Here is a 22118-nt window from a genome sequence, read left to right on the forward strand (position 1 = left end):
CACTCACATCACATCCCAATTTTTTTTTTCAATTTTGAAAATTTCTTCCAACAGTAGCAGAAAAAACTTTAACTGGAATAATACTTAACCAACCATGTCCTCGTGCAGAGAGGGGCTTGTCCTCAATCCACAGAACTCGATCAAGGTGGTTATATATATATATATATATATATATAGGTGTAGATATATATATAAAAGGATATATATAAGGTCATGTCTCTGATTTTTATTTTTTCAGAGACCCAAACTAAGTGCAGCTTTCACGTCTAGCCTCCATGCAAACCCACCACTGTCCAATCTCCAAACATCACACGGAACCATCTTCGTGCACTTCTCATTCCGCCACGTGTACTGCAACCTCACACCGCAAGTGAACGCCGGGTAAGAATAGCACCACCACGAAGCAGCACCATCCTTCACCTTCAACCACACTACGATATTCTCAGCCCGCGGGTTACGCTCCTCGCTCACCACCATCCTCTTGTACGCGTCGTTCACCCACCGGACCCTCAAACCCCCGTCACACACAAACCCTGGACACGTGTCAGTTTCTAGATTCTTCATCTTCTCCTCGTCCGTACAACCTAACCCTCCCCCTTCCCCCATGCACGTGCCTGTCACGCTCTCCACCGTCACCCACGACTCCACCACCTTGACCGCCGGGACCTGATCTGAACCCTCACCTGCGTCCGCGTTTGCCGTTGCGCTCGGTGGTTTCAGATTCTCCACGATCTGAATCTTCTCTACGGTTAGGTCAAGATCAACGTTCTTACACCACGAATCTTCGATAAGCGAATCTCTCTCCGGCGCGTCCTTCTCCGGCATCAACTGCAACGTCACCACCGCCACGTCATCCAAACCGTCTCTTCTCTCCGACGAAGATTTATCACTATTATTACTATCATTACCGTTCTTTCTCACGTATCCACTATTCCTCCGAATCCTAACGTACTTCCTCTTCGGTCTCTTTCCGAGGACTGACACATGGCTACTCTGGCTCGACTCGGCGGCAGCGGGGACAGAACCTCCAGCGACCGGTTTGGGCGCGATCGGTCGGAACCGGAGCATTATTCTGTTAAAAATACCGTTATCGCGAGGAGCACCGTCGCTGTTGCCACACGCGGCCACGCGCCACAAATCTCCACCGTCCATCACGGTCTCAGAGGAAGTAGCGAAAGCGAAACTTTGATCTTTCTCTCTCTCTTTCTTCTCTCTCTAGCTAGTTTTTTGGGTTCGGTGCTGTGAGATGGAGAGGAAACGATAATGATAACGGCAGCACGGTGGCTGGGTGAGGGAACGCCACGTGTGTAGGGCAACAGAGGAGAACAGAGGGTGAAGGTCATTGGAGAAAATTTTAAATAATATTATACATCGTCTTAATATTTTATAAAATTGTTGTAGTGATTTCATGGATACGTAATAAAAAAACAATAAATAAAATGTTAAAAAAACATTACCAAGTTTTGATAATAGTTAATTTAAACATTATAGATATAATTTTTAAAATAATTATTAGTAAAGTCAAAAGTTTTATAAAATACAAAAGATTATAATTAAATGACAGTGTACAAATTTTACATATTTAATTAAATTTCAGATTTATTATATTTTTAACTTTTTAACAGTGTTCTTAAGGTTTATATGACAACAAGATCTAGAAAGATATTATGTTCAGAAACATTTAAAAAATTTATTTTTTATGTAACTTATAATACTTAGACAAAATATAAAAAACAAAAAATGGAGCCTAGCACCAAAAAATCCGCTAGTGGTGAAACGGGGGAAGGTGAGGGATGACTTCATTCTCAATTTAATTATTTAAAGAATAAAATTATTATTTATAAATTAAAATAGATACAGTAATAAGTAATTATATATTATAAAGTAAAATACATAATAAACTGTAAAGTTTTTTAAAGTTAAATTTATTTTTAATTAATATAAATGTTTTATATTATTTTTTACTCTTTTCAATTTATTATATGAAAAAGATAATCTTTTTTATTTTTCATCAAAATAACACTTTTTAAATTTTGTGTTTAATTTATATTTTTAAATATGTTTTAGTTTATTTCTCATTTAATTAAGGCATCAATATGGTATAATTAATATTCTACTTATAAGAAACAAAAATTTATTTTGAAATATATACTTTATTTATTATAAAAATTATATTTTAAGAGTTACTTATTATTTACTCACACGAGTAAATGTATTTATTTAAATGTATATGAATCACTAATTTAATCATATAGGATCATGATTATGTTATAAACATGTTATAAATTTATAATATATAGTTATATATTATGAGTCTTAATTAATTAAATATATGAGTAGAGACGAAGAAAAGAAAGTCTGATTTGTGTGATAGATTACGCATTTGAACTCTAACCTCTCCCAATGAAATAGAGCATGAGATGGTTTAGAAAATGATGAAAAAAAGAAGAAGAGTTAGTTAAAAGAGAGAGAGAGAGAGAGAGAGGGAGTAAAGAAAAGAGGGGGAGCGTTGTGATTGGTCCCACGGCGATGGGGAGAGACGAATGGGAGGGGAGAGAGTGTGTAGCACTTCTGGAAAGAGAGGGGGTTACGTGGCCTCTTTTCAGGGAGCAGCACACCACAATATTCTCTCCTTCGATGTGCATTTCACTTTTGCGTCCCATCAATTCCCCCAAACACCACACGTGCACCCGTTTTATTTGCCCCGAACAACCATTACTCCAACTTTTTCTTTTTCCTCCCATTATAAAACACATAACTGAATTATATTTTTAACCCCACCCAACATGGATTTTGAAAGCATCCTAAATAAATCCACCACCTAAGGACATCATTTTATTATCTATCGTATTCTTCTTTCATTTCAGCAATTTTTTTTTATACTACAAAATTTATTAGGCAAGTTCAACGTATATGTTTAAATTAACTGAGTCAAACTTTAAATTTTATTTATTGAAATTAATAGCCCTATTTTAAATAGTTTTATTTGTATCAGCAATTTTTTTCTACTAGTATAATCATTTTCCTTAGCACGATAAGTGTTTGACTTAACTCAATAATTCTCCATGTCATAGTCACCTTAACTATTGATTAAACTGTGTATATTGTTTACAAAAGTTTTGTTGCATGTTTAAGATTCAAACTTCAAATTATTGATTAAACTAAATTAATATTCCTATGCTAGATATCAACATGTTAATGACCAAAAAAAATAGTTGCTTTCAGAGGCAATGATTCTATCATAAAAATATTATTTTTATTATTTTTTTATACTTTCTTTTGTTGAATGTAATATACAATTATATCAACCTTCTGTCTTACTTTCTACCACATTAATTTTAAATAATTTAAGTAGTATTTTGTTATTAACATACAAATAAATATGTAATTATCAATCATAAGTTTTTGAAATCTTTAAATAAATTTTATAATAAAGTGTTTTTTTTAAATACACTTTTTGAGATAAAAAATTTAATAAGTAATATATATATATATATATATATATATATATATAAATTACCATAAAAATCTAAAATGTATCAATGATATTAATAAAATAAAGTCAACTATTGTGAAGTAAGTCAAAATCCAAATGGCAAAATAGTTTTAATAATAATTTTTTATTTAGAGACAATAAATTACCTTTTGTATCTCAAATTATTACCGTATCTATACATAGTAATTTTTTATTTTAATCTTTATAAATAACACACTTTTTCATTATTATTTTTATATGTAACACATTGTTTTATTCTTAAAATTCTTTTTCGTATAAAGACTAAAATAAATGTGTTACAAACAAAGTAAACATTTTATTAAAAAAAATACAACATTGTATATTACTAATACATAAAAAATATATGTATTTATATATTCTCTCAAATATAGTTAAAAAAGTAAACATTAAAATTGAATTTTGAAAGCAGGTAATAATGACTGTTTATTATCTGGTTGGGCGCGTGAGTGCAGGCACCCACAATGTATATATAATCGTATGATAGAAGGGCTTGAGTGCTTCTTTCTTTTTATGGTGCAAACCAATTCCATGTACCATGTTATCTCATAAAACATCCACATGTTCTATCGTACGAACCCATCTACGAGACATCGAGTCATCGATCCGCGATCTATCTCCATTAGCGAATTTCATTTGCATTCATATAATTTTCTACTTGGGGGGCAATATAGTAGCAGATAATAGAAAAAGGACGTGAAGGACACCTGTCTTGTGAAAGGTACAGGCAGCAAATGGATTTCATTGGTTGATTTTGATTTTTGAGTTGGGGGGCCATAACACTAAAGTGAAGTAATGTACCCGACGCCATCAATCAACCAATCACCATTCAGAAGGTGTCTTCAACACTGCCAAAGATCTCTCGCGTGATAATGTTGTTGTCGTCATTGCTGTTTGAACCTACTCAGAATAAGAATAATTCTAATTTCTTTAAGAAAAATATCACTTAAGTTTCTTAGTTTCTTTCTTCTCTTATCTTTTAATTGAATTTTTTATCCAGAATTAAAGATAAGATTAATAAAAACACGTAAATGTTGTACCCATCTTTACCTATGTAAGGAAAGGAAACTCTGGGATGAGGTTCGAGAATGTCGACACGTGATTTGGTTCTATTGGTGAACCACGTGTCAATTCAGATGGAAAGTGCTCGCGCGGTGAGCATCTTAATCTCGAGTCAGAGCGCGTGGATTGCACGGGCCACTTAGAAGGCGTGTAGGGGCATGAACTTTTGAACGTGGGTGTGAGGAGCGTGGGAAAGATAAAATTGCACTAATGAATCAATCGTACTCCATATTTTTCGCTATGCCTGGGCGTATCTTAAACTAGATTTGTTCTTTTTTCCTTTTTTTGGTTTTGTTTACATTGGACGAAGACCCGTTTGTGTTATCTTTTCGGATACTCAATACTTGCCAGATTTGCGACCTTCTTTTTTTGCTTTTTCTATTTTCAACAAGTGCCATCCAATGGGTATCAATACGACTCAAATTTGTGAATGAGTTTAGATTTTTATTTATTTATACGAATTTAGGTTTCTCTTACAGTTTTGCTTTTTTGTTTAATCACATCATATTATTATTTAAAATTTTTATTTTTCTCTTATGTCTTCCTATTTCTCATTAATATTTTTCTTTGCTTGAGAAGAAAATGAGAAAATAAATTTTAAATTTAAAAAAATGAGAAAGAAGAAACAAAATTTAATACAATAATTTTTTTCTCTTTTTACTCTTTCTTTATTATTTAATTAAAAATATGTAGCATTATTTTTTTCTCTTATCCAAATAAAAATTAGGCTTGATTATATTCTTTTGTCTTTCTAAATTTAATTATGTACATTTTTTTCTTAATTTTTTCAAGTCAATCAAGTTTCTCAAATTTTTTAATTTTAACAAATTTTGTTTACCCCCTTAATTTCTTTTTAGCTAAAACTTCTAAACTTTATTTTTTTTAAATTTCAAATTCTTACAAATTAAACTATCTTCTGGTTAATACTTACAAACTGAAATATCAATTTTTACTCAAAATTAAAGTCTCAATTTACAAACATTAATCTCATATATTATCAAATTCTTCAACTTTTATTTTTTTCACTTATAATTTCTTAAACTTTTAAAATTATTTATGTTCTAATTTTATTACAAATCTCCAAATATTTAGGTAGAAATAAAAAAAACAGAATTTTAATTGAAAAAGTGGGATTAATTGTTCTTTTAAAATAGAGATAATTTTATTAACTAAAAAAAAACTTAAAAGCTCAAAATTAAGATTTCACATAATTTGAATATAAAAAATTAATTAGTATAAAGGTAAATATACCTATGAATTGTATATAAGCTTTTTTCTTTATCAATTTTGGGCATCTAGAATAAATAATTCAATGTTCAGGACATCTAGAGTAAATATTCCTCTTAATTATTTTTTTATGAAAACTGTGACTAAATACCAAACACCACCCTTATGAAGTTAATGGTCATATTCTGAATACATGAATTATTTTGTTTGACTCATAAAAATAACCAAGCTGAATATATATCGTTTTTTATATTTTTCTTATAATTATAATTTAAAGACCCTTTTAACCTTCTTCCCAGAGCTACACTGTAGTGTGCTATAATTAATTTATGTACCATCCAACTGATCCTGTGTAGTACATAGATAAATAAATTTTAGTGATATCAAAGAATAAAACGTTTAATTAAAATAATTTTATTTAAAATTTATCTAAAATGCTTTTGTTATAGTTTTTTAATTTTATATCCTAACTCATAAAAAAAAAAAAAAAAAACTATTACCTTTAACGAGAGAATGAGTTATAAATTATTTGTGAATAGCACAACTTGTTAAATGCTCAACTAAATTCGTTTATGTAATAAAATAAATAAAAATAAGTTTAAAATTAGGTTTAATTATTTAAATCAGCTAAACTTAAGTTTTATAAGTTTAATATTAATAACTTGTAAGTAACTAGCATCTATAAACATGCTTAGATGATTAAAATTATATTTATTTAAAATTTTTATTTTTATTATTATAATTATGTGTGTATTATTTACTTAAATTTATTTTTTAAGAGTTGTATTGTAAATAAGTGGTCATAATTTTTAAAGATATATATATATATATATATATATGTTATTTTTATAATATTTTTTATGTTAAATCATTTTTATGTAGAAAAAAATTATATTTTATCATCGTTTTATTTTATTTTATAACATAAAATATTCACCAAATATTAAATTAATAAAAATTATTTAAAACTTAGAAAAATATTAAAAAAAAAAGCAATGAGTTAAACTTAAATTTTATAATCATTAATCAAATCAAACTCAAGATTTAAATTTAACTAATTTAAATAAATGAATGTGAATTGAGCTTTATTTTTCTTTAACAAGTCAAGCTTAAGTTTTAAATATTCATTTACATCCTTATATTCTATTATCACACAACTTCCAGCACACAAATTGTACCACACCCATTTTTAGATATAAATATTGTTTTTTACTTATAATAAATATTCCGTTTTCAATTCATTAAATCGGAAACAGATTTGAAAGGGATGTTCAACAAAATATCAACTTTTATGCTAAATGCTTTTGAATACTTCTATTCTTACGATTAATGTTGACAATATCTTTTGCAAATGTGAGAAATAAAAAAAAAAAAGAGTGAAAGGTGAGATAAATTAAGACGTAATGTAAAAAATATAAAAAAAATAATTATAAAATATAGTTAGAACAATATTATGAATTTAATTTATATCCATTAATACTCATTCAATTATAAATTGTTACATCATTGATAATTATTTTAATATTACTCATATTTTTTACAGTTTTCTTCGCTGTTAGATACTTGGTATCAAAGCAATAATCATTTAAATAATGAAAACCTCATTTCCTAACAGAACTTAAATAATAACTATAAAGTTTGAGGGGAAAATAAAGTAAATAATGTACAAATTAAAATTATACATAGCCTTCGAGATTCTGATTTTTTACAATAATGTCTAAAATTATTTATCGTCATGAAATTTATAATTGTAAATTGAGAAATGCAGCATTTCAGTAATAGTAATTGTACTAGATACGGAACTGGATAGGGAACAGTTTGATCCCATATTTAGAAAAAGTAAATAGAATACCTATTCTTCCTAGTTTGGCCGGATACTTAGTTATCAAGATTACGAGGTAATTGACCCGATTAAGGATAATAATTAGAATATTATCGACGTTAACTAAAATGCCAAAATTAAGGCTGACTCAGTAGGCCTATTAGTTCATAATAATGCCTATAAAAGGAATGTACGAAATATAGGTAAAGGGTTGACTTTCATTATTAAATAGCATTTATTACTCAAAACTGAATCTTGACTTCAGCATCAGAGTGCCTTTTGCAGGTACCCTCCCCACGTTAGCAACAGTTAAAAAGACGTCGTCACTGCAGATTAGAGACTTAAAGATTAGTGTTTCCCAAGCAGAAACATTTTGGCGCCCATCGTGGGGCACGATTAGCCTATTTTTTAGATTAATTATGGTACTAACGAGAAGCCAACAGAAAGGACATGCTCAACGGGGAGGAACCTCTCGGCAACAGCAGAAGGGTGTCACACCTGATGAACCAACACCTGAAGTTGTGATGTAAGGAAGAACCAACGAGAGCCTCTTAGTTGTACTAAGACAGCTCAAAACAGAAATGATGAAGATGAAGAGGGAGTGAGAAAAGGATGCCTTGGAGCTCTCGGTTCTGAGAAGGGAAAATGCTAACTTGAGAGAAGAAATAAGAACACACATCCCTTCCCAGACTACACTCATCGTCTAAGATCAGGGGGAGTCCTCGGCATTGCTAGAGAAATCAAAGCGGGTTTATCAATCTAAAGCCAAAAATAACCGTGACGATCTTGTGAGCAGAAGCCCATTCGTTCACCATATTTTGGAGGCTAAGTTACCCGACACCTGGAGAGACTTAACAATAGAAAAATATGATGGCACAACTGACCCTGGGGAACACTTGGATGTCTTCACAACCCAGGTTGGTCTGTACACTGAGAACGATTCTTTATGGTGTAGGATTTTTTCCACCACACTCCGAGGACCAGCCCTCAGTTGGTTCACCCAACTCCCCCTTCATCCATCGACTCTTTTGCAACTCTCACAAGACGGTTCAGCTTGCAGTTTGCCACAAGCCGACCTCACCCATTAACATCCTTGGCGCTGGTCAATATTCAGCAAGAAAAGGGAGAATCACTTAGAGCATTCATGGAACGCTTTGGCAAAGTGACCCTTTCGATCCATAACTTGGAACCAGCAGTGGCTATGCACCACCTCACAACGGCCCTTAAGCCAGGACCTTTCATTAATAGTATTTGCAAAAAACCACTAGTTGATTTAGACGAATTAAGGAGTCGGGCAGCGAAGTATATGCAGATGGAAGAATTAGCAGAGTACCGAAACCAAATTCGCATGGACTAGGGACCCAATTCAATAAACATAGATAAGAAAGAAACTTTCAAACCTCAACAAGAAAATAAAAGAAAGGATGAGTCTGAGAGGCTGCCTAAACGACCCAAATACCCCTCTTATACCACACTTAACGCCAATAGATCTAGGGTACTTGATCAGGCTTTAGCAACAGAAATCCTGACCATGCCAAGGCGCGCCAACACCCCACCTTGGGCAGATAAGAGTAAATCTTGTCGATATCATCGCAACAGAGGCCATACGACAGAGGAGTGCACCACCCTAAAAGATAAAATAGAAGATTTGATTAAAGATGGGCACTTGAGAGGATTTGTTCAAACAGATCCCACCGACTACACCGAAAGGGGAAGGAGAGATCGGTATCCCCAATCCTCAAGAAGGTATAAGGATAAGCAGCCTGAGAGACAGCGGAGCTGGTCAAGAGAGCCTCCTGTAAGAAGATTTGATGAACGAGAAAAATACCCGAAAAGGGTAATCAACACCATAGCTGGTGGGTTCGCAGGTGGAGGACCCACTCATTCAGCTAGAAAAAGGCATCTCTGGCAGGTTCGTTCTGTTAATAACATTTCATTGGGTAGCAGAATCTGAATCTCACCTATCACATTCACAGACGATAACTTTCAAGAAGTGAATCTGGTACAGAATGATCCCATGGTCATTAATGTAGACATTCTTAATTGTACTATCCGAAAAACACTAATTGACCAGGGGAGCTCGTTTGATATTCTGTATTGGAATACGTTTAAACAATTAGGCATTCCAGAAGAAGAGCTCAGAGAATATCATGAACCACTGGTGGGTTTCTCTGGGGAACGAGTGGAGACTCGGGGCTGTATTGACCTGTACACCTCATTCAGGTTAGAGCACGAGGGAAAACGTATAAAAGTCACTTATCTTGTAGTGCATGCAAACACTTCCTATGATATACTACTCGGCAGACTATCCCTAAACAAATTGAAGACCATAGTATCTACTCCATACTTGGTCATGAAGTTTTCGTCTGAAAGGGGCCGAATCGTTACAGTTCACGCTGACCAGAAGACGGCTAGAGAATGCTACTTTGCAAGCCTACATCTTAAGCCTTTCCATGGGAGCAGCCGAGATGTCAACATTGTATCCCCTCGGTTGGTAGAGGAGTTGGATTTTGAACTCGATCCTAGAGTGGATGAGGGGTATCGGGTTGAGCCCAATGAAAACAAGTAGCCTTTCCAACTTGGACTGAAGCCCAAACAAGTTACTTATTTGGGAAGTACAGGTAAAGGGTTGACTTTCATTATTAAATAACATTTATTGTTCAGAACCGAATCCTGACTTTAGCATAGGAGTGCCTTTTGCAGGTACCCTCTTCACGTCAGCAACAGTCAGAGAGACGTCATCACTGCAGATTAAAAACTTGAAGATTAGTATTTCCCGAGCAGGAACAGTAATCATTCTATTGCAAACGGAATTTAAAGTCTTATTGTTTGTTAATTGAGAAGATGAGGAAGAAAAGTTAAATGTGAATAGTAAGAGCCATTATTAGAAATCAAATCAAATGAATTCTAAAGTTTAAATAACGCTTAAACATGGTAATTATCGTTTTATCTTTTATACAATATAATTTTACTTGAGTCTGAAAAACGACTAATTCTCTTGACAATTTTTTATTCATAGCTAGAATTCAAATTCAAGAACTTATTTAAAGAGAATCGAATATATACCGTCTTAACTAAACTCTATTGGTACTTAATTAAGCATCAGGTCATTGATCAGTAATAATAACATATTAAAAATTTATAATAAATAAAATATATAATATCAAATGTGAATATTTTAAGAAGTATCGATTATATTATAAATTTAAGTTTTGCAAGTACTTACATGTTATATATATCTGCAGTTATTTTCAATAACAATATTACGCCTAATATAGTTTTACAAAATAAAAATATATTGAAAAAACTTAGTTGGCCCATTAAATAATTTTAAAAAATATGGACATGTTACGTTTTAATTAAGTTTGATTATAATGAAATAGAACAAGAGTTTTCGTAATGATCAGTATCTAAGGAAGGCTGTCAAGCACTTGAGGTAACAAAGTAGATAAAACACAACAGAATCATATTGGAGTTTTAGTTACGTATTTAGTTTGTATTTACAATTTGTCCCGCATGTATACCTAATCTTTTAAAGAACATTTGTACCATAGCAACGATATTTATAAATATATATAGTATATGCATTTTCACAATCTTTGTAACTCGTTTAGTCTTATTGTGATAACAATTACATTTAATTTGTTAGAAGCAATGTAGACCTCAACCTCAAGCCTTAAAAGAGGATTGCATAGATATTGCATATCGCATTCTGTACCTTAATTAATAACTAGCTTGCATGCTTAGTTTCCATTCATTTTGCTTTTTCTCTCCTTCCAAGAGAACACTGGGTTACTAATGAAGGATTAAGGAGCAAGCAAAATCACAAGTTCCCAACCCAACCCTTTTTCTTCTTCCCACTCCTACCCAACACTCATCCACAAAGCAATAATGTTCTTTTTCTTTGAGCCTTATTACCTGGTGTTCATTAAAAAAGTTTAAAAAATTTAAAATATATTAATAACATATTTTATTTGTGAATTAGTATTCTATAAACACTCATTAGTCATTAAAAACTGGTTAACATGTGTTTTTATTCATCTCTTTTAATTTTGCTTAAAACAGTAGAAACTCTAACTGGAGCAATACCTAACCATATAACGGTGCAGAGTGGCTCAAGATGTGTAGATCTCTGCATAAAAATTCACGTTTTGTGATTTTTCAGAGACCCAAACTAAGCGCAGCTTTCACGTCTAGCCTCCATGCAAAACCACCACAATCCATTCTCCAAACATCACACGGAACCATCTTGGTGCACTTCTCATTCCGCCACGTGTACTGCAACCTCACGCCGCAAGTGAACACCGGGTAAGAATAGCACCACCACAAAGCAGCACCATCCTTCACCTTCAACCGCACCACGATATTCTCAGCCCGCGGGTCACGCTCCTCGCTCACCACCATCCTCTTGTACGCGTCGTTCACCCACCGCACCCTAAAACCCCCGTCACACACAAACCCTGGACACGTGTCAGCTTCTAGATTCTTCATTTTTCCCTCGTCCGTATACCCTAACCCTCCCCACCCCTCACCCATGCACGTGCCCGTCACGCTCTCGACCGTCACCCACGTTTCCACCATCGTCACCGGTTCCGGATTTTCCACGACCCGTTTTTTCTCCATTTCCCGTTCCGGCGCGTTCTTCTCCGGCATCAACTGCAGCGTCGCAATCGGCGGCACGTCCTCCGGCGTTTGGCTCTTCGAAGATTTACTGTTCCTCCGAACCCTAACGTACTTCCTCTTGGGTCTCTTTTTGGAAACGACGACGTTTTGATTGGCGACAGAAAGCGCACCTTCTGGCGAGGGTTTCGGGAGGATAGGTCGAAACCTGAGCATTATTTGATTAATTTTATGGTATCGGTTGTTGGGGCGTATGGTACGCACGAGCGGCGTATGTTAGCGTTGGTGAAGGTGGTTACGGAGATCCATAATTCGCTGTTGGTGTCGTGTACGGGAATTGTTGAAGGGAGGGCGAAGCTGGGCAATAATAGAGGGTGTGTGGCAGTGAGATTAAAAGCGTGGGAAGGACACGTGTCCACTGAAATGAACAGAACTTGGTTTCCATTGGTTTATATAGTTAGACGGACCAGGGGCTCTCGCTACAAGAAATGCTTCAGTTGTTGCACCTTAGACTTTCTGCATGCTCTGCTTCAACATTAATTTTGCTTTTTAGGGAAAATTTTAGAAACATGTTCCACCCTAACATAGAAAAATAATAATATCTGCGTGATTTGTCTGTTTATTTCTTAAAAATAGTAACTTTTCAATATTTCAGAAGAGCTCATCAAAAATATTCTTTCAGAAATAAGCACTTTTAAATATTTATACAACACTTTCTTGAAGCTTTCTTAATTAAACGCTCGTATTTTATGGTAATCAAGCAAGTTTAGATTTATAGAAAATAAACTTTCGCATCTTGTTTGATGCAAACGATTTTTAAAGTTTATAATTAAAATGTTGGATGTTTATTTAAATGATTTTTTTTAACTCGTAGTTAAAAAATATAATAAAAATCTATATATAATAATTTTTTTTGTTAATAATGTGTTAGTAATATTAAATACTACAAATTTTAATAAAAATTTATTATATACTAATTTTTTAATTATGCGTCCGTAAAAATGAGTGAAAATTTGTTATCAAAATATTATTTGTATAAGAGGGAGAAACACCCAGTAGCATTAATATATATACAATACAGGATATATTTACTATACGATATTTACACAGTAAAATATAAATATAACAAAATTTAAATTATATTACATATATGAATAAGATGGAACTAATATATATGTAAAAAAACATATAATCCTAAGATGTATGAAAACAAAATATAGATAAATGCTGATGTTTCTTAGGTCGCATTTGTGATTGTATACAACATATTCTGAATCTAATATGTAAATAATAAGATCATATTTACAGTTATATTGGTATAAATAGAAAAAAATAAAATCGAAAAAAAAGTTTAAAATGTATTAAAAATCATATCTGACACGGTTGTATAGGTGACAATCATCTTTATGTTGGTACTTAATAAAACGACATTATTCCCAAAATGTTTCTTTCCTTAATTCTGTTGCGTTGAATAGTGTGTTAATTAATATAGGCTTTTGATACATGACATAGGTTTGCGTAAATATAACATCTTCGATTAAAAAAAATTCAATTTCAATTGAATATCCTTAAATTTTTGATATTTTCACTCAAAAGTATAAAAGTGTCAAGCTTGTCTTATTAAAACAGGGAAAATAAATTAATTATTGTATTCTATTTTTTTAATCGTTTCATAGAATAATTCTGCAAGTGAAATAAGCTAACACAGTATTTCTTGCAAGATAATTTTGTCTTCGAGCAAACTAACTAGTATTATTGTTATAGGTGTCAAAAAATCACTGATACCATAGAAGAGCCAGATAGGGTTAAATGTTAGTGGAAGTTGTTTTTCAAGAATTATTGTTATAATTCAAATTAATAAACTGAAAAAAAATTCTAAGATAGATAGATTTAGGGACAAAAAATTCATTTTAAAAAAAATAGAAACTAACCAAGTTTCCAAGTAATTCATATTCAAAAAGAAAAGGTTCAACATAAAAAATGTACGGTGATTATTTTGACAAAACTAATTTTAAAAAAAAAATAACATAAAAGAAAAATTTTAAACTAATTCAGATTTTTTTTAAAATTTCAACGATCTAAATAATAATGAAGTCACGCATTTTAAGAAGAAACAAATTATGATAATAAATGTTCTGATTCTCAAGCATAGTAACTTTATATTATTATATAAAAGTGAATAGTTTAGAATACTATAAATAAATTGAAGTGAAAAAAGGTTTAGAGAATAATCATAAAATTTAAGAAAATTTTTTTTTATCAAAATATTGTATATTCATCAATGTATTGCAAACATAAAATTTGACTTGTTAATCAATTTATTTTTATCAAAATATTATAATTAATGTTTGAATCAAATAAAACTCAGTTAAAAAAGTTTCGATTTCAATAATTCTAAACAAAATATTTTCATTACACGTATTAAATAATTGACAAAGCAAAGGGCTTCGATACAACATTCATACTTTTGGTCCTATTGCTATCTTGACATTATATTGAATTGGAGCTCAGAATATTGATTAATAAATATTAATTGTAAAATATAATAAATATCTTTAGTAGGCTTTGTTTACACGAAGTTTTGTTTGTTAGTTTATAAAGTAATTAAAAATTGATACAAGGTTAAATGAAATTCTAAGTGAACCTAAACCAGAAAGTGACAAATGAACTTCGGCTCTCGTTTTTATAATACCTCTTTACATTTACAGATTGTTTTAAAATGTTTGACGAGTGAAAAATGTAAAAGAAATTTTTTAGTGTTTTTAGAAAAAAAAATTATTCTTATGAATTTTAATTTCTTTAAATAATCCGTATTATCTATAGAGATAATGTAACATGTGTCTAAACATATCACATTAATAATTAATTTTTTATTGATATATATATATATATATATATATATATATATAATTATTTTGAAATGACATATGATAAAACTCACCTTAGATCATTAATAAATAGTATTAAAAATATTTTTAAAAAATTTTATGAGTATTATATTTAATAGGTTTTTTTAATATATTCAATGAGATTAATGAAAAATTCAGAAAACAACAACAAAATTATCTAATTAATTTGAAAATATAAATTTTCATTATATCCTTTCTAAGAAGAAATTTAAGTTCTTGAGGAAGATACTCTAAAACAATTATTTTTAAGCAAATGATAAGTTTAATTAGCTAAAAGATTAGTATGATAATTAGTTTTTTTAACATATGATATAAATTAACTATTTTACAATATTGAATTAACTTTTTAATCGCTGTAACTACATGATATAATTTGTGTCACAAAACAATTTATGAGAATTAACCAAATATACAATCAATTTAGAGTCCATTTCCACCCATATCCCTTCTATTTTAAGCTTTTTAACAAGCTTAAAGTCTACAAAAAGGGGTTCAAAGGTCAGCAAATAATACATATTTTTTTGTCAAAGTCTGTTAGTAAAATTAACTTGAAAAGCACTTTACTTATCTCTAATTAATCTCTTATAAGGAGCCACTCTATTTGGATCTCGAACATATTCATTCAAATTAAGCTTTAATTTGTAGAAAGTAGATGAAATTCAATCTATCAAGAATTTTTTTTACAAGTCCTATTAATTACGGAAGGATTCAAACGAAAAGCCTTCAAATTCATTGTTTTTCTATTAAACATTCAATAATTTATATTTATCCATAAAAGCCAAATTTCAACATCAAATAGAACATTTCAAATATCAACTCTATATAAACTTTTCTTACTCAATTAATATATAAAATGAACATATTTCACATTTTGGAGGCAACTAACACATTTTAAGAACATGTATGACAATTTTAGAACTATTATTACAAATACTACATGTATGAGAATATAATTTTTTTTTATTTGTTAGTGATATGTTATGAACCACCTTTTAAAGGAAAAATTTTATTTTTGAAGGTCCCTACTATTTTCAAATTATTTAATATATTATTAAAATAATACAAATAAAATTTATTTATCAAATTAAAAAATCGATCACTGCTCAAATTTCTACTAGATAAAATCTATTCACTTATATTTTATAGAAAAGTCAGATGAAAATTTTATAGGTTTTTTAGGATAATAATAAAGTTTTAATTAAAAATAAAATAAAATTTTTATTATTGAATATGTATTTTTAATTATTATTATTTTATTTATGATATATTTTTAATATTATAATTTAAATGATATATAATAAGTGATATAAATAATAACATTTCAGAAATTTCTTATTCCAAAAAAGCATAAAAAGATTCCCGTGAAAAGATGAAATGCTATGTCATGCTTCAAGCCAATGAGAGATACAACATTCCTATGTATTGTCATAAACATAAAACACATATAGGTTATTACTGTTTCTCAATTTTATTGTAGTTTTTAGTGATACAATTAATATAATACATGTTTAGTGATATATGATAAAGAATTCATGCTCCATAAATACAGAAAAAAAATCAAAAACAATTATTATATACTTTTACAGAAAAGATTACCCTGGAAAATAGTGTCTTTGTATATTTGTTTTGCAAAATATATTTTATACATCTAAATATATATTTTTTCTTTCAGAGAGTAATTTTTAGATAGACTTAAATTAACATTTTATCCTTATATTTTACTCTTTTTTTCTTCAATCCTTCTTTTAGCCTTTATTGTTTTGTAGTTTTTTTTTTTTTATCAACATATTGACAGTGTTTTAAAACTATATTAGTAAGAGGAAATAAAACTTAAAATTTATAAAAATATAAAAAGCCAAAAAATGATTACAGGACAAAAAAAGCTCAGAATAAATATTTTGTAAACTAAATATGTTTATTAAGAAATCTTAAACTAATAATTAAATTTACTATTTACAAAAAAAATATATTAAACAAAGTTAGTTAAAACTCACTTTTAAAATAAAGAAATCTCTTTTCGTAAAAGAGTAAGTAATAATCTTTGAATTTTATTAACCATAACCTTAGGTTAAGCATGTATAAAAAAAATTAATAAATTTTTTATTATGTTAAAATTATAAAAATAATAATAAATAAAATTATTTTTAATATAATTTTACTATAATTAATTCTTTTAATATTTTCTACAATTTTAAAACTTTAGATTTTTCTCAATTTATACAAAATTTTAAGCATATAAAAATGAAAAAAAATATTATATCCCTTTGATAAACACCAATTAAAATTTATCTTTATAATAATAAATAAGTAAATATACAAATTAAATAGGATATATAATTTTAGTGTTAATTAAAACAAAATGAATTTAAGCTCAAGGAATAAGTCAAATGAAATGTAATAAAATTAAATTATAAGTTTAAACTGGATATGTATATGCTCTAGTTAATGTATTTATTTTTATTTTGACGTAAGTAAAAATATAAAAAATAATAAAACAATTTTATACAAAATCAATTTGCACTTAAATAAATTATTTTAGCTTAAGTAAATTTTTCATTTTCTTTCTCAATCTTATCTTCATACCTAATAGGATTCTTTTAACATGAGATCTCAAGTTTTAATTTTTTGTTAGAGTTTGTAGATGTAGTTTATATTAAGGTAGTACAAGAAGATAAATGAGTATGGAGGACAGATTCTTCAGATTATTATTCAGTGCAATCTGCGTATTCATGACTATTTGAACTGTTTGATGGTCCTAATAGTGTATGTAAATCAGTGTACGGCAGACGCCTTACAAAGACTATGGAGAAGAAAGATCCCTCTTAAGTGTCTAGTATTTACTTAACAATTGTTGTTGAATGCATTTCCTTGTAAATGTTTGCTGATTGATCGTGATGTTCAAATTGATGATATAACTTGTTGCTTTTGTCATGGTTTGGCAGAAGTTCCAACTCATTTGTTTTTAACGTGCTCAGTTTCATCTCAAATCTAGTACTTTACTGCGCTTTGACTTAGATTCTCACTGATTTTGCCTTCAAATTTATCGACTCGCTTACTTTCTTGGGTTGATATTAGTTATAATAAAAGAGAAGAGATATGTTTATTAATTGTTTGGGTAAGTACAGTGTGGTCTTTGTGGTTACATAAAAATAGAATTGTGTTTTCTAATAGTGTTTTGGACGAGAGAGAAGTACTAGATTCTATTATTCTGAGATCCTAGAAATGACTATCACTGGTTAGTAAGGGAGAAGCTATTTTGCTAATTGATTGGTATTTGAACCCTAGAAATTGCATCCATCTTAACTTTGTATAAGTATATTTTTTGCTTTTTATTTTTTGAAGTAGGTGTTAGATTTTTTATCTGTGTATATGACTTTTGAGTTCTTCTTGAACTCTCTAATAATATATATTTTACTTATATAAAAAAATAAAATTAGATCTCTTCAATCTCTAATTCAACTCTCTTTAACCTTTATATTCAATATTCTTTCATCTTTTATATTCAATTTCTCTATTCTTCTCTCAATTTTCTTTTCCATTTATTCCATGCTCAACTTTTCTCTTTTTTTTTTCTTACTCTCACTCTTTATTGCATACTCAACTCTCCACCTTCTATTCTCTTTACCACCCCTCTTATTATTTTTATCTATTTTTAATTTTTTTTAAAATAAATTTCACTCAAGTCAAAATAATTTATTTAAATAAATTTATATTTTAACTTAAATAAATTTATTTTTATTTAAATAAAAATAAAATTGAACGTCAAATTTTAGCATTAACTGAAAGAGTCACGTCAATCTAAAGTGTGACTTACCCACCTTAATAGATATAAGTGCTTTTTAAAAATAATAATTTTTATTTAAAATAAAAAATGGTTCTCTCTCCTGAATTTTTATTTTCTTTGAAATTAAAAGATTCTGGTTAGATAATGTAATAATTTCCGAAAGAAGTTTCGGGGAACGCAAAGGTGGGTCCATAGTGAAGCCAATTAGAAGCGAGAAGGTGTCAAGCACTGCCGAAAGCTATTAAACACGTGTATCTTCATCCTAACGTCAACCCACTGTTCAATGATGTTGACTCAAGAACCACACTCAGTGACACAGTTTCATCATGCCAACTGCTCGCGTGCTTTCTTTTTATACATTAAAAAATATAACAATCCTCACATTTTTTTTAAAACTTTTTAAATCGTTCATATTATTTTAATAATATATTTAAATGAATACAATCATATGAGAACGAGAGTTTGATCATTAAAACCTTTTAATCTAAATTTATCTGATAAAATTGAATTTAAAACCTTTTAATTTGATCCAATAAGCTATAAACTTTTGTATTTTTTATCGTGTAAAATGTTGACTGGGTAATGGAATGATGACTTTTCTCGCCCTCTCTATAAACTTATGATAAACTACTTTGACTCTTTTTAGTGATTGCTTTGATTGGTTATTTTAAATTACTTGCACAAAATTCATCCGATAACCACAGATATTTAGTAGGGTCGTTTATTTTATACATTTAAATAATAAGCAAAGAGGAAAATTCAAAAATTTTCTGTCTTATTTTTATTCAATTAAACAACACAATCATTGGATTCTATAACTGTTTTTCTTAAAAAATATAAAATTTTATTTACAGTAAAATGAGGACCACAGTTGGAGGGAGCTGCACGGGCGTTGGAGGCGCGTGGAGAATGATAGCGGTGGCGGGGTGAAGAAACAGCACGTGTCAGAGAGAAGAGTGAAGGATGGTGATTGGGCGATATTTGAATTTGGAGAAAGTGGCGTATCTTGAAGACGTATTTTGGGGCGTTGTGATTGGTCCCACGGCAGAGGCAATGCCCAATCACATTCCAAATCCTGTCCTTTCCACTCCCACTACGTGCCCTCTTACTAGGGAAGCGTTCCACAATATTTTATCCTCCATTTCCAATACTTTTTTATATTTTATTTCCTTTCATCTCATTTATGTAAGTAATTTTATTATTTTTATATTTTAGTTTAAATATTTATGAATAATATTTTATCATAAATACAAATTTTATTATATTTTTATATTTTTCAACTATTCAATAATTTTTTTTATAAAATTTTATCATTTTAATTTTTTATCCTCAAGTTTAAAGATTAAATTTAGTTTTTATCAATAATATTATATTTAGTTATTTTTATGAGAAATAACCATCATTATTTTTATCTTAATTATAAAAAATAATGACCTATTCTTAGATGTATTAATTGTTATATTTTTTTAATATATATTATAATATTTGTGATAATAAAATAATCACTCATAAGCCAGACAAGTGAATTTATTTAATGTATGATTCATCAGGTTCATTATTTATTATTATAAATATTTTAAAAATAATATACTACTGTAAATTTATGATTATAACTATTTTTTTATCATAAAAGACCAGAAGAAATATTTATAAACACTTTTTTAATTATAAAAAATAAAAACTTATTTTTAGATACATAAAATGTTAAATTATTTTTACTCTCATTTATTATAAAATTTGTATTAATGAGACCGTTAGTCATAGTTCATATAAGTAGAATGAATCATTCATTTAATATAAAACATTAATTTGATAATTTAATATTATAAATATACATGATAAAATATAGAATTATGAAATTTATATAATTTTTTATTAATTTTAATAAATTAAGTATTTATTTCTCATAAATAAAATTAGAAGTAAAAATAACTACTTGTTCAGTATTATATTAAATTTCACTTAAGGTCATGCAAATATCTTTAAAATATTAAATAAATTAATTTATTAAAATATCTCTATTAAAATGCTGAAATTTTTTAAATAATTAAATTATAAAATTATTTTTAGAGTTGTTATAGTTTTTAACTAAAAAAAATTCTTTTATAAATAAGAGTATTATTAAAAAGAAAAACTTAATGCTTTTTTAATATTTTAAAGTTATAATAATTTAAGGCAAAAAACAATATTAAAATGACATCTAATATGAAATAAAAAAAAAACCTTTACCAATGTTTAGTAGAATGAAAAAAAAAGTGAAGAAAAATAATTTAAAGTTTAAATTTAAGGAAAAAAATTAGAAGCAGGAAATAAATTTTTATCTTAAAAAATTATAGCTTATTTTTTTTATTTCAATGAAATAAAAAAAAAACTACATTGTTATTCCTATTTTTGTTTCATTCTATCCAATTCCAAACGGAGCATAGAGTCATCTTAGTAGATAGGAGATAAAATAAAATAAAATAATTTTTTATATTATTTTTAACATTTGTGAACTAGTAGACATGACAAGTCTACCCTATAGCTTTATCGTATTTTTAATATAAATTTTATATGTACAAAATTTGAGTTAAAAATAAAAAAGATAGAATAACATATTGTATCTAATTCGTTATTCGTTTTGATTTTTTTTATTATAAAAAATAACTACTACTAATTTTTTATTCTAATTGTAAGAAGCAAAGTCATATTTATTATAAAATCTATGTTATTTACCGCTTATAAATGATTAATCTAAAAATAAAAAATTATCATTTATGTGGAGTGAGATTAATTATTTATATTATTTTTATAAAATACAGAATGAGAATATACATTTAATATGTGTTAATATTTAATAACCTAAACTCTGGTTAGAATAGTCTTGTTGCATGTTATTATTGTGTAAGGTTTATTATACCTTAATTTGCATATTAGTGCTGTAAAAATATAAATGCCCTTTATAATAAATTTTTTACATCGATTAATAATTAATTAATTTATTAAAAATAATAATTTTTTAATATTAATTATCAAAATAATTGACTTTCTACCTCAGTTTAAAGAAAGTACTTTTAAATTTTTTAAAAAATAATCAAGCAAAAAATACTAAAAAATTAATAAAAATTAAAAAAATTAGAATTTAAAAAATAATTTTGTCTAAACTTCTTTCAAAATTTAGTGCTGAAAGTATGTCTCTTT

At 28.7% G+C, this 22118-nt stretch overlaps 3 protein-coding genes across 3 annotated transcripts; 1 reads left to right on the forward strand and 2 right to left on the reverse strand.

The window, feature by feature from the left end:
- Positions 1-234: 234 nt before the first annotated feature.
- On the reverse strand, positions 235-1152 carry LOC113866546. Its single transcript, XM_027501374.1, has one exon. The coding sequence runs from the start codon at positions 1150-1152 to the stop codon at positions 235-237; it is 918 nt and encodes a 305-aa protein (XP_027357175.1).
- Positions 1153-9156: 8004 nt separating this feature from the next.
- On the forward strand, positions 9157-10194 carry LOC113866547. Its single transcript, XM_027501375.1, has 2 exons — positions 9157-9537; positions 9634-10194. Exons 1-2 carry the CDS (start codon positions 9157-9159, stop codon positions 10192-10194), a joined length of 942 nt encoding a protein of 313 aa, XP_027357176.1.
- A 1592-nt stretch (positions 10195-11786) lies between these two features.
- Positions 11787-12461, reverse strand: LOC113866548. The gene has a single exon (XM_027501376.1). The coding sequence runs from the start codon at positions 12459-12461 to the stop codon at positions 11787-11789; it is 675 nt and encodes a 224-aa protein (XP_027357177.1).
- Positions 12462-22118: the final 9657 nt, after the last annotated feature.

This window comes from Abrus precatorius, unplaced genomic scaffold, assembly GCF_003935025.1.
Source record: "Abrus precatorius isolate BTA unplaced genomic scaffold, Abrus_2018 Scaffold5, whole genome shotgun sequence".
Taxonomy (NCBI): Eukaryota; Viridiplantae; Streptophyta; class Magnoliopsida; order Fabales; family Fabaceae; genus Abrus; species Abrus precatorius.

What these genes read in the sequence shown, in the direction of transcription:
- LOC113866546 (XM_027501374.1), bottom strand. Translation starts at nt 1,152, where the DNA reads ATGGACGGTGGAGATTTGTGGCGCGTGGCCGCGTGTGGCAACAGCGAC.
- LOC113866547 (XM_027501375.1), top strand. Translation starts at nt 9,157, where the DNA reads ATGCCAAGGCGCGCCAACACCCCACCTTGGGCAGATAAGAGTAAATCT. An exon ending in GAAAAAGGCATCTCTGGCAG is followed by an intron (nt 9,538 to 9,633) that starts GTTCGTTCTGTT and finishes AATCTGGTACAG; the next exon opens with AATGATCCCATGGTCATTAA.
- LOC113866548 (XM_027501376.1), bottom strand. Translation starts at nt 12,461, where the DNA reads ATGCTCAGGTTTCGACCTATCCTCCCGAAACCCTCGCCAGAAGGTGCG.